Source organism: Dipodomys ordii, unplaced genomic scaffold (genome assembly GCF_000151885.1).
Source record: "Dipodomys ordii isolate 6190 unplaced genomic scaffold, Dord_2.0 Scaffold12, whole genome shotgun sequence".
Lineage (NCBI taxonomy): Eukaryota > Metazoa > Chordata > Mammalia > Rodentia > Heteromyidae > Dipodomys > Dipodomys ordii.
The window spans coordinates 6,515,822-6,529,417 of record NW_012267228.1 but is presented as its reverse complement, the minus strand read 5'-3'; the positions used below and the strand labels follow the sequence as shown (position 1 = coordinate 6,529,417).

The 13,596-nt window shown below is 52.2% G+C and overlaps 1 protein-coding gene across 6 annotated transcripts in view; it reads left to right on the top strand.

Annotated features, from left to right (window-relative positions):
• Itpr1 (inositol 1,4,5-trisphosphate receptor, type 1) overlaps nt 1-13,596 on the top strand; it is a 296,948-nt gene that overhangs the window by 266,369 nt on the left and 16,983 nt on the right. For all 6 annotated transcript variants that reach the window (XM_013010462.1, XM_013010458.1, XM_013010461.1 and 3 more), the window contains 2 exons: nt 348-513; nt 3,203-3,363. In XM_013010462.1, the coding sequence (XP_012865916.1) occupies nt 348-513; nt 3,203-3,363 (327 nt within the window). The remainder of the gene's footprint in view (nt 1-347; nt 514-3,202; nt 3,364-13,596) is intronic.

Genomic DNA, 13,596 nt, shown 5'->3' with positions numbered 1-13,596 from the left:
CGCAGCACAGTGGCGCTGCTGGGAACCACTGGCTCCCTTGGTGCTGAGCCCTGTGGGGTGGCCAGCTGCGTGGGCAGGGCACTGTGCTTCTCCGTCCCTAGACACAGGTTGCCCCCTTCAGGGTTGGGTCTGCCCTCCCCCCCCACATTTCCAGACATGACTAGAACCTTTGGATTGTATCCCACACTTGGAAAATGCACAGTGTGGACTCTGGGGGGTGAATGGAGAAGCAATTGTACCCAGTTTAACAAAGGGACATGGGCCGGGCTGAAGCCAGGCCCGGGCTCTGCACGGCAGGAGGTTGCAAGGGGGTCCCCTGACTTGTGTCCCCCCCCCCCGTTCCCTAGGAGCCCCTCTTTGCCGCGAGAGTGATCTACGACCTCTTGTTCTTCTTCATGGTCATCATCATTGTCCTCAACCTGATTTTTGGGGTCATCATTGACACCTTCGCCGACCTGAGGAGTGAGAAGCAGAAGAAAGAGGAGATCTTGAAGACCACATGCTTCATCTGCGGTGAGTTCCCTGCCCCGCCTGCCGGCCCGCATGGCATAGCACGTGGAAAGGTGGCGGGCGTGGCCGCTGGGTGTGGCTTTGGCAGGGAGCAGTGCTCTACTCCGGCTCTGATTTTTCTGGAAAATACTGGGAGTGTGGATGAATTCTGTACAGCAGACACCCATCTGTCTTAGGAACTAAGTACTAAGAGCAGACATGTCACCACACATCATTTAGGACAAATGCAGAGTGTCTTTGTTCCTGGGCTGCCTCGGTTTCCCTTGGACCCATTCTAAGGGAATTACACAGGCATATTTCCTCCAGCCTCAGATAGGATCAAAATGTTCCTCTTAGAATATTTATGACAGTGTAGGGCTCGGGCCTTGTGTAACAGACTTGGGTTCTGATCTAGCTCCTGCCACCTACTAGCCACTGCCCACAGTCTAGTCCCTTACCTTCTTGAACCTTCCATGTAATTGGTACTGCAATAAGGACTTCTTTGCATTAATGGGCAATATAGAGGAACAGAACACTGTGGATGCCCGGGGCTGAGGAGTGAACTGCTCAGTAAAGGTGCTACAGTACCCAGGCAGGTCATTTTCAGCCTATCTGCAGGAAATGCATATGGAAATGTCAAGTGGGAGCCGAGTAATCATCTTGTAATTATGTATAATTTAGTTACTAAATATAAATTTCTTCCATATATATTTAAAATGAGTGTTTTCATTTTAAACATTTCAATTCTTCAAACGTTTTTATTCCCAATCCTGGGGCTTGAACTCTGGGCCTGGGCGCTGTCCTTAAGCTTTTTTTGCTCAAAGCTAGCACTGTATCACTTGAGCACAGCTCTGCTTCCAGCTTTTTGTAGTTAACTGGAAATAAGACTTTCCGGGCTGGGAAGGTGGCTCAGTGGTAGAGCGCTTGCCTTGCATGCCTGAGGCCCTGGGTTTGATTCCCCAGCACCACATAAGCAAAAAGAAAAAAGCCAAAAGTGGCACTATGGCTCAAGTGGTAGAGCGCTAGCCTTGAGCTGAAGAGCTGAGGGACAGCACCCAGGCCCAGAGTTCAGGCCCCGTGACCGGACCAAAAAAAAAAAAAGACTTTCCGCCCTGGCTGGCTTTGAACTGTGATCCTCAGACCTCAGCCTCCTGAGTAGCTAGGATTACAGGTATGAGCCACTGGCTCACGGCTATCAAACCTATTTTTTACACTTTTTTTTTCCTTCACTTAATTTTAGAGTCACAGAAAAATCATATGGTTAGCACAAAGAATTTCTCCATATTCTTCACACTCCTCACACCAAATTCTCCAGATATGAATACTGTTTCTCTGTTGCTCCGTTCACACACACACATTTGAACTATATGGGTGTGAATGACCAAACTCTTACTCCTAAATATCTCAGTGCACATTTCCTAAAGACAAGACTGTTTTCTTACATGTCTATAATATGGTTACCCAATTGAGAAATCAAAACATACTTAGAACTATCATTCCTTCTGGTAATGTCCTTTGCAAGCCGTAGGTTTGGGGTGATACCCAGTCATTGTGTTTGTTTTGGACATTTATAGACTGTCCCCTGACTTGAGGCTTTCCTGCCATTTTCTCATGTAGAATTGAAGCTATGCATTTTTTTACAGGAACATCAAGCATGTATCCTCATTCTTTCCTCAATATACCATATCACAAGGCAACAAGTCATCGTAACTTGTGATACTGACTTTTAAGTTGGTAGTTGCCAAGTTTTAGCCTTCATAGAGTCGTTCTACATGGGGAGATACTTCGATACCTTCTAAATACTCTATGATTTCTCACATTAGACTTTCCAGCTCTAGTTCTTATAACCAGTGATGCTTCTTGCCAGAATCCATTATTATATGGTGGCCAAACTACCATATAATGACTTCTTTTATTCTTCTTGCATTTTTAATTTTTTTTTTCTTTTTTGTGTCAGTCCTGGGGCTTGACATCAGGGTTTGGGTGTTGTTTCTCAGCTGCTTTTTTTTCGGCTTAACACTAGTGCTCTACCACTTGAGCTCCACTTCCAGCTTTTGAGTGGTTAATTAGAGATAAGAGTTTGCCCAAACTGGCTTTGAACTGCAAGTCTTGGATCTCAGCCTCCTGAGTAGCTAGGATTACAGGCACGAGCCACTGGTGCCTGGCCTTGTCAACTTCTTTACCTGGACATCAGTGGTGTTCACACTTGTAATCCTAACTACTCAGGAGGCTACCTGGGCAGAAAACTCCCAAGAGACTCCATCTCCAAAATAGCTAGCAAAAAAGCAGGACTTAGAGGCCTGTCTCAAATAGTAGAACACCAGCCTAACAAGTTTGACACCCTGAATTCAAATTCTAGAACTTTCATAAAAAGAGAGGGACTCCCCCCACCACCCACTTACAGATGTACATGTGGTTTTTTGTTTTTTGTTTTTTTGGTCCAGTCGTGGGGCCTGAACTCTGGGCCTGGGCGCTGTCCCTCAGCTCTTCAGCTCAAGGCTAGCCCTCTACCACTTGAGCCACAGCGCCACTTCCGGTTTTTTTCTTTTTGCTTATGTGGTGCTGAAGAATCGAACCCAGGGCCTCATGCATGCAAGGCAAGCAAGCGCTCTACCACTGAGCCCCTTTCCCAGCCCTTGATGTACATGTTTTTGTGTTACTGTATATTTGCGTTTTTGACTGAGTTGGGCTGGGGCTTCTGTCTCCTTTCTAGGCTTAGAAAGAGACAAGTTTGACAACAAGACGGTCACCTTTGAGGAGCACATCAAGGAAGAGCACAACATGTGGCACTACCTGTGCTTCATCGTCCTGGTGAAGGTGAAGGACTCCACCGAGTACACGGGGCCCGAGAGCTACGTGGCAGAGATGATCAAGGTGAGCGGCACGTGCACAGGGTGGGGCTGTGGCCCTGGGGACCCGGCCTGGCCTCTCAGCTCAGTCCTGCCAGCCCTGGAGAAACGTACACCAGGAAACTGGCATCGGACGTTGCGTGAGGCCTCCGCGTGGGTGAGGGGCCGTGCCCTGTGAGCGTCGTGCTCTCTCGGGGTCCTCAGGACCCTTGCACAGCTGCCGCCGGCCTGTTTCAAAGGAACAGGTAACAAGGCTCAGAGATTGATTGGCCCAGGATGGGAACTGGTGCCTTAAAACATCAAACTCTATTGCCTCGCTTCCTGTCTGTGTTCATCTTCTTTTCCTCCTCATATCATATATTTTTTAAACACTTTGCTTGAATGAGGCCTGGTCTCTAAGATGGGGGGGAGGGGAGGTCTCACAAGCAGCATAATAACGAGGTAGGGTTCCTCATGATTTGTTTGTTTGGGCTCAGCCTGGCCTTCTGGGAACTGCCTTGCTAAGCCTCAGGAAGGATCATTGATGGGAGGAACTGGGGTCAGATTCAGCTTGCTACATGGGAAATGTGGACTGCCGTATCCCAGCCAGAGGGGGCGGGGGAGCGTCTTTCCAGATGTGCTGTTCCTCCAGACCTGCGCTCTCCAGGTTCATTAGCATGTTCAGGATCGCGTGACCAAGTGAAACGGCACAAACAGTAAAAGCAAAGAAGGTTTGGGGAGGTACCTTGGCTCCCGCCCACTGCAAAGAGGGGCTCCACAATTCACTGCCTTCCTCCCAGCGGCCCAGGACCTGAGTGTCCTGCCCGCCCAGCCCTGCTGTGTCTTATGCAGATGTGACTTTAGAGCTTTTCGTGGTAAACTTCCTGACGGTTGCACACCACCCAGGAAGGCCTTGGGCCCTGTTGCACAGCACAGCGGTCAGTGCTGCGGTCAGGCAGGCTTGGGCCTCGTCCAGGCTCAGGAGGGGATACTGTGCGATCTGTACCTTGACGTCCTTTGAGCCTAATTCTGGGGCTTTCAACATTTGAATGCACGTCGAAATCTTCTGGAGATCTCAGTTAAAGCTCAAATTCTGACTCAGCCAGCAGGACTTCACCGTTTCCATGTCTCCTAGGGAGTGTCGTGGCTGCTGGTGCGTGAGTCACCCGCAGAGTAGTAGGAATCCCACAGAGGAGACAGGACACGGTGATTTAGGAGATTACCGTCCAGACGGGCTGTGTGGCTGCCGAGGAGAGAACTCCTGATCCCCGCCGTGCGTCCTCTCGCGTACATGCTGTTCTTCCAGGTCCATTGTTGTGTCTGCTCGTTACCATTACCTGACGTGGGGGGTCGGGGGCAGGCCTCACAGCAGAGATGACTTCCCCAAAGCATGTGGAAAGTGAGAAGGTAACACAGGGGCCAGAGACAAGCCGAAGGGAAGGAGGAAAAATGATCGCAGAAGGAGGAGGGAAACACACATTCCAAAATGAAGATGAGGGTTTGTCTGTCCCCTTTGGCCGACAAAAGCCAAGCTGAAGGGAAGCGTGTTGCCCATGAATGGCCCAGAAGGGGCTGAGCAGATGTGTGGAAATCGCATCCACAGTCACGTTGTTCAGAGGGACGGGGAAGGCTCTGGTGGGTGCAGACTCCTGTGGGTAAGGAGACACAACAGGGCGAGATCAGGACTAGCTTCCACCGGCAAGGCACACTGCCTTCCCTCGAGTGTTTGGCACTGACAAAGAAACCCATTTTGACCGTGCGGATGACACAAACCTGCCACGTCCCGGGCAACAACCCACACTTTCCTCTGAAGTGTCTGTCGGTTCCCAGTCTTCAGATCTTTCTGGGGCCAGTTCTGAAATTTTCAGATAATCACCTAACACTGCAGTCACTCTGGGGCCTCTGTCTCAATCACAGAGACTTACAGGAGTCTTGTGAGCAGTCACTTGACAGGGATTAAGACAGAGTGACCCCTTGCCTGCCACCCAGCCTGGCCAGAGAACCTCCGCATGCCATTCCAGCAAGTTTTCCTGTGCACACTTGGCTTTGACTGCATGAGATGTCTTGTCAAAACGCCTGACATGAGCTGGCCGCCGGTGCCTCACACCTGTAATCCTAGCTACTCAGGAAGCTGAGATCTAAGGATCATGGTTCGAAGCCAGCCCAGGCAGGAAAGTCCATGAGATTCTTATTTCCAATTAACTAGCAGAAGTGGCACTGTGGCTCAAAGTGGTAGATCCCTCGCCTTGATCAAAAGAGCTCAGGGACAGCACCCAGGCCCTGAGTTCAAGCTCCACAACTGACAAAAACAAAACAAAACAAAAAAAACACCCGACACCAGAGAGTTTTTTAAGTCTGAAGTAGATCAGAGTCGCTGGTGGGCCAGATGTTTTGTGCAGGCCTCCGGGATGCAGAAGAACGTTAGAGCCCTCCCTGCCCACCCCCCCCACCCCACCCCCCCAAGCGGAGCCATCCTCTCAGCACTGGTGGTGGAGGCTCCACCAGGAGAATAAGCCATAGCGGCCCAGGAATGGGGGTGTTGAGCTGCATTTCCCAGGGAGACTCAAGCCCCTTGGAACCTCAGAACAATGACAGAACAGACCCCATATCAACACTGTGTGCTGTGTTAGTCACTCCGTGTCAGCCACCCAACATGGATGTGTGAGGTGCTGTTAAATCCAGATTTGCAAACCAGAAACTCGGGTCAGGAAGGCCTCGGGAGCTGCAAAGCTGTGGAGGAGCAGAGCAGAAACTCACAGCTTTGTCGTGGGCTTCCAGATGCCGTCCCTGGGAAGGGAGGGGAGCCTGGGGGGCATCAGCCTGGCCTTCATTTGACCAAGCGGGAACTGCTTCATGGGCCTCAAAACTCACTGCTTCTGGAAGGGGAAATCAGGCAGTCTGGGTGACAAGCCAATCCTGAGAGGACAGAAGACACAGCCAGTGAGTGGCAGGAGGGAGGGAAGCAGGGCTCACCACACCTCTGTGTCCCCAGAGCTGTCTTAAAGACAGGCCATTTCCAGGAAAGCCCCAGGTAGCTGATGGCGGAAGGCGGAGGGTGTTTAGTGCTGTCACACATCCTCTTTAGTCCACAGATTCAGATCCTAAAGCTTCCAAAAGGACTGGAAAGTGAAAGTTGCCAAAAGGCCACCGGGCAGGACCAAGTGGCAAGGCCTTGTGGTCCCTCAGGGGGAACTTCGTGCAGCTCAGAAGAGCTTCCTGCAGACAGCCGCTTCGCAGATGGCAGCTAGGTTCCACCTCTCCCAAGCCAGCATGGGGCTGCTTAGTAGAGTCTGCCTGGACACCATGTTGAAAAGGATTGTGGGACAGCCAGGCTGACTGAGAGGAAATTGCCTACACTGAGGTGACAGGACCTCTCCCCTCTATAAAGAAAAACAGTGCATCCCTTGCCATCCCTGGAGGGCGAGAAACAAGAAAGGTCTGAAGAAGTGCGTCTCACAGCTGAGAAGTGTTTGCCAGCCATTCATGCACAGATCAGTATTTAGTTGTGCATTATAAAAGGGCATATATTCTCTTCCCTCTCCTTTGCTCATCCCCTCTTTCACTGGGTCAAATGAAGGCCAGGCTGATGCCCCCCAGACCCCCCTCCCTTCCCAGGGACGGCATCTGGAAGCTCAGGATAAAGCTGTGAGTTTCTGCTCTGCTCCCATAGCCTTGCAGCTCCCAAGGCCTTGCTGATCTGAGTTTCCGGTTTGTAAATCTGGATTTAACAGCACCTCACACATCCATTTCCGGTGGCCGTGAAGTAAAATGGAGACCTGGCAGGTGGCAGATGCTCCAGGAAAGAGGTCCTGACCAGTGGTCAGGCTCGAATCACAGGGCCACAAGGTGACCCAAGAGCTGCCAGAAGCTTCCTTTCCTGTAGTTCCAGGACTAGGTGAGATACTTTGCCAGCGAGAGGGAGATCTTGATTGTTAGAAACTCCCTCCTGTGGGGGGTGGGGGGAGTCTCCGTGTCTTCCTCTTTTTCAAGTGCTGGAATGTTCTTGACTTTGGAGGCTGGAACGGCTGGTGTTGTCACTCCCTCTCCCCTGCATCTGTCTGAGAGCTGTCCCAGCGTTTCGCAGTGACCGTGTGTATGCCTTTGCTGCCCGAATGTAAGGCTTCCGTTGGTCTGGGAACTGGCGCCTGAGTTCCCCGGCCCCATCCTGAGGTGACACTTGATTCCTGGTGGACCTGACGTGGACCCCAGATGGTCAGTACTGAGTGGAGGGTGAGCACCACCGCCTTGGTTCCCTCAGCTCCCAGGCGGGCTGTGCATTCCGGGCTGTGGCTGCAGCCGGACCTCACTGAGCCCCACCTTGTCCTTCCCCATGGGAACTTGAGTCCTGATGTGATCCTAAAGAGGTTTGGTTGCCAGCCATTTAAATAAGCGCACTTGATTAGCTTTGATCTACATGTAAATTTCCACAATAATTTGTGTGCTGTGTACCTTTTTTTTAGGCCTAACTTTAGCACCATTCAACTTTGTTCTCATGCTGTTGAACTGAGAATGTGTGTTGGTCTGTAGATGGTAGTGAGAAAGCCATGCTGTTAGACAGAAATGGCATCATGCTACTTTTCCCAAGAGAATTTAAGGCTGCTCAAAGGGCCCATTACTGGTGAGAGATCAGATCAATGATTTCTAGTGAAGACATACAGCCCCCCCCCCACACACACACCTTTTTTAAACTACAGTGAGGAACAGGAGAGTAGATGTTGAATGCTAGAAACTTGGGCAACATTTAAAGGGAGGCTAGTTTTAAAAATAATCATGAAAGTGGCTCATGTAGTAGAGTGCTAGCTAGCCTTGAGCAAAAGAAGCTCAGGGACCGTGCCCTGGCCCTGAGTTCAAGCCCCAGGACTGGCAAAAAAATAAATAATTTAAAAAGACCAAACAGCTTGCCTTGCATGTATGAGGCCCTGGGTTCAATTCCTCAGTACTTCATAAGCAGAAAAAGCCAGAAGTAGAGCTATGGCTCAAGTGGTAGAGCGCTAGCCTTGAGCTGAAGAGCTGAGGGACAGCGCCCAGACCCAGAATTCAGGCCCCACGACTGACACACACACACAGTAACTGAACCCACGACTGACACACACACACACACACACACACACACACAGTAACTGAACCAGAGAACCAGAGGCATCTCTTTTGTTCATGAGTAAGGATTTCATCTCTGCACCAGAGATCCTGCCTCTTGGGTGCTGGGAGGTGTGTTTCTGAGTGCACTGAGTATGCGGCTCGGGTGTTCATCCGAGTATTATTTGTCTGTTGATACCTTGGGCTACGGTGCTTTTTCCATCCTCCAAGATGGCGTGTCCATTGGCGTGTGCTGAGGACAGGGAAATGCCTAGGGAGGCCCGCCTCCCCATGGAGCCACAAGTGGCTCAGAAGTGCCCAGGGCTGCGCTGGAAATGGGCTGCCCTCAGCCGCCAGAGCCAGGGCTGACCGGCTAATAAAGAACAGGTTGTCTTTCATCAAGGCAGACACGACCACATGCTTTCTGTACACAACCTCATTATGTCCTCCTCGCAGCCTGGCGGATGGCGTGGTTACTGCCTCTCCTGACACTCAGGAAGGCCAAGCTGCGTCTTCAGGGTCACACGGGAGCTGCTGAGTCAGAACTCAGCCTCACCTGGACTGGCCGGGATAAGATTACCTGTGTGTTCCACCCAGCCCTCACTCAGGAGCCTGTCCCCCCACCACCCCTTCCCCTCCCCGCCCACCCCAGGACTGGCTCTGGAATTAGCCACATTTAAAACAGACAGATAAGGAAGGCCTGGTGTGGGTAGGGGAGAAGAATGTGAAAGAGGATCTCCTGAGTACTGCTGACTGGCTGATGCATAAATCAGCAGGACTGGAGCCTTGGGGTTGGATGGGGCCTGGTCCTCCCAGCTGCTGCCTGACCCGCCCCCCCCCCAGGGGACCACCTCATGTGCCCCAGGGAGTGTCAGACAGGAGACGGAAGAGGCTGGAGGGCCCATCGCATTCTGGCATTCTGGCTGAGCGTAGATCTGGGATAGGTGTTCATTCTCACTTGCTCCCATATTACGAAGCCCTGTTAACCCTTACTTACACTTGTGACAAGGAATAGATGTCCCTTGGTGGCCAGATCTGTGGGGTGTGGGGCTGTCTGAACTTCCAGGGCTGGGGCTGGGCAAGGAGCAGGGAGCAGATCATAGCCCAGCGGAGCTAACACGCCCGGTGACTCACCCCACTGAGCATAACTCCTGAACAATTACACACAAGAATGTCTAATCCGTTGCTCTGTAAGCCCGATACTGGCTGAGGCAGACACTTCTCTCAGGTCAGGGGGTGCTGCCACACAGGAAGGCGGGCCCCATGACCATTCCTGCAAAATAAAAGGTCTTCCTAAACAAATGCCTTATGTATCAGGAAAGCAATGTAAGAGAGACTTTTTTCCTTAAAAAAAAAAGCACTTTTACCAGGTAAATTATCCAAGCACATAAGTTATATTAATGAATTAAGCATGATTAGATAGCTGGCCTCAGATACTGTTTTATGTGTCTTTGATAAGGAGACGTGGAAGCAAAAGAATCAGCAAGCAACGCATGCTAACAAGGGCAAAAGATGGAAACGGGAAGTGCACACCTCTGTCCCTCCCTTCTGTCTGAAAGCGGAACTGGCCAGCGTCTTGCACTTTTAGTAACCCCAGCGAGAGGAGGTGCTATAAAATGTGCAGACAGGCAGGGAGGGCGGCTTCCTGCTGGCCAGGGCAGTAAGTCGAGGGACTGGGGGAAGTCACTCAGGATGGACACGGTGCGGAGGGATTGTAATTAGACAGGACAAGGCCCTGGTTGTGGGGAGAACCCCTGGCCGTGGGGAGCCATCCTGAGAGCGCTCAGGGAACCAGGACAGAGGAAGGAAAGTGCTGCAGAGCAGGCACCCAACCCCACCCACCTGCCCTTCCTTGCCTTAGATAGCCCTGCTCCGCGCTTCCTTACGCAGCGGGCAGCAGGTGTGGGCGGTTGGCATCCGACACTTGACAGCCTGTGCTTCAGTGCAGCCCTGACCGGTTTGGACTTTGGTTTGGGAATGCCAGAGGGGATCCTGGGAAGTCAAGAGTCCCTTGATGAAGCTCCTGGGAGCACAGGTGTGGATGCTTCGGTGCAGACAGCACCCAAGAGACAGCTGTGTGTCTAACCCAGGAGGCCGCAAGCATCGGGTGAATGTCAGCCCGGCTCTTGACAGCGTAGCTCTGGGTGAGGACACAGCCTGTGATTCCCAGAACACCTCCTGAAGTTAGCTGACACCACAGCCGCCGGGTTCCAGAATATCAGAGGGAGAGAGGAGTGGAGAGGGATTTGGCCCTGGCTTCGCGGTGGCTGGAAACTGTGTGTCAGCGTCCCGAGGCACCGCAGCCGGCCAGCCGCCCGGCCCGCCGGCGCTGACCCTCCGCACTTGAGCTTGGGTCCGTGTCAGTGGCAGCTGCACAAAGCCGTCGCTGCACCCAGGTCTCCCCGCCCAGGCTGCTGACACGTTCTGCCCGCTGGTCTGGAGGAGTGAAGTCACCCCTGGTCCTTCTCCTGCCACCTCCCCTTCTGTCAGGAAGCCCTGCTCCTGCCCTGAGCTGGCTGCTCTAGGTTCTCCCCATTGGTCGGCTAGAAGCAGAACTCTCATCCGCCCTAAAGGCATTGGGGTGCAAAACCAGGGCTCAGGGAGTCTGGTTCACTGAAGGTTCCGGTGTGTGAGAATTCAGAATATGAGGACTATGGCTAGAGAAGGTTAGGTCGACCAGCAGGAAGCCAGTTTTGTTCATACTCCAGGCATTGGCGTAGACACACATTCCCCTAACGCTCCTCCTCCTCGCTTTGACCTCCCCTGCCTGTGTCTCCCTCCCCTGGGGTACCCCCACTTGACCCTTCCAATCCAGACCTCCTATCCATGCCTGAACTCCTGCATTTTCTGTTCAATCAGAGTAATACCTTTGTTAGAGGTAGACTATAGTGTCCACTGGAGTTGTGCAGCCATTTAAAAACTGTCCTGTGTGCTTAAAACCCGTGGCTCACACCTGTATTCCCAAGTGGGAGGCTGTCACCGGAGGATCTTGAGTTCAAAGCTAAGACAGAAAGCCCTGCTGCACTCGTGGAAACCATTGGCCACGGGTGAGCTGTTCCCCAGACACCACGAGGCCCGAGAGGAAGTCGGATCCTAGCAAGAACAAGAACTTCAACCTGGGAAATGGTCCGAATCAGAGAACTGTTTTCATTCAGTTCATCTCTCCAGAATTCTCCCCGAGTCTTCACAGCGGCGCCAGGAAATGGGAGAATGAGGACCTGGGCACCTGGCTTCGGGCTTCCTGTGGGGTGGAAGGGACTAAATATTTGGGGTCAGAGTTCTGGGGACAGGAAGTAGAAAATGAGGGGCCTGGGAGGAGCTGTACCTGGCAAGTGTCCCTTCCAGACACACAGCTGGTTGGCACAACCCCGCTTGGGGCCCCGGGGTGCCACGGAGATAAAGACAGGCCATGTGCCTGGCATATTAGGAAAGAGCCGATGGCGTCTGTGTGTCCGTGTGTGAAGGTGAGGGGAAAGGTGAGCACTTTCCCCAAAGCAAACAATCAAACTGTTAGCATATGAAACTAGCAGGTCAGTGTTGGAATCTAGTAAGAATGGATGAAAATTGCTATTAAAAACAACGCTGCCGACACCATAACCACAGGGAATGTCCTGGTCGATTTTTCAGCTAATTGAAAAATGCAAGGACGTGGCCTAAGCAAAATACCATGAGGCGGTTGGGAGGTTGGTTTGGCAAAAGAGCGACTCTGTCTCCGGATTGCTCTTTCTTAGGAATCTCGCAACAGGCCAACCCTGCCCGGGCCCAGCCCAGGCAGCGGCGTGGCCTCCTCTCTGCTCCTCTGACCTCTGGTCTCCCCCGGTGGCAGCCCCAGGTGCCCCGGATCCAGCTGTGCCGTGCCAGGTGGCGAGGCCTGCTTTCTCACGGTGCCCGCGGGTACCCAGGGTGCATTTCACCTGTGGCCCCGGAATGACTTGGAGGAATGAGTCTGCAGCTGGCGCTTCGCAGGGATTTCATCAGAAAAGGGTGCGGCTCCCTGGGCTGGCACTAGCCAGTCTTTGTTACATTGTATCATCCAAGAACAACTATTAACCAAGTCTGGGAAGGGTAATTGGTCACTGCAACCCAGCTGACGGTTATATAACCGTGGCCTATTTTGGTAATGTCATTCAGAGCTCCAACACAGAAACAGGCTGACACCCCAACTTGTGAGCAGCTTGGACAGTGCTCAAAGGTTGGGTTGGTTTAAAGAGAGATGGGGGGAAGGGAGGGAGAGGGAGAGGAAAGAAAGAAATTAGTATCTCTGAAAGAGAAATTAGCTTCCCGAGGAGTGGTGCACAGATCCTGGGTTGATAACCTGCATCAGGGGCTAACTCTGTGACCTTGGGCGGTGACATTGCTGTGTATAATGCTGTGCATAATGGCTTACAGTTTGCAGGACACGTTCACAGTCATTTGATCCTAACAGTAACCGAGTACAAGTACAGTAGCTGCTGATTTCTGTATGAGGGAGAGAGAGGGAGAGCGCGCGCCTTGAGTTGAAGGAGCTGACTCATTCACTCCACTGTGTACACGCAGAAGTCACACCAGACTCTCCTCGGCTTCCACTGCCATCCTGCAGCTCTTGCTGCCGTGACTGTGTCACAGACCATCCCTGAGCAGGGTCTGCGGAACACGGGATTTTCAGACCGTGCCTGAGCTGTGCAGGGTCTACGGAACATGGGATTTTCAGAGGCGCGGCAGCCATCTTCTAAATAAGACTTTTTTTTTTTTTTGAGCAATGTCAGGTTTACAGAAAAATGGAGCAGAAAGTGCAGCCTGCCCCGGTGACCCTTTGTCTGCCTCCCTACCCTCCCTTCCCCTGTGTGTCCACTTGTTAAAGTCTTGAATCACTGTGGCATACACACGCGATACACAAATACTGGTCCACTGTTAGTTTTGAAGTCCATCGTTGACATCAGGGTCCATCTCAGTGTTGCATATTCTATGCATTGGGAGGAATGTATGTCACCAATCTACTTTACAGTTTTAGGAACATTAACCCACTGCTCTGGAATCATCTGTGCCTCCTGTCCATCTCTTCCTCTCCCCCCCCATCCCACCCCTCCCCTATCCATCCTCCCCCCCTCCCCCATCCATCTTGTCCTCCTCCTGCTTGTCAATCCCATCCCCCTCACTCTTGTCCATCCCCTCCCCCATCCATCCCCTCCCCCATCCATCCCATCCCCCTTCCCGTCCATCCTTT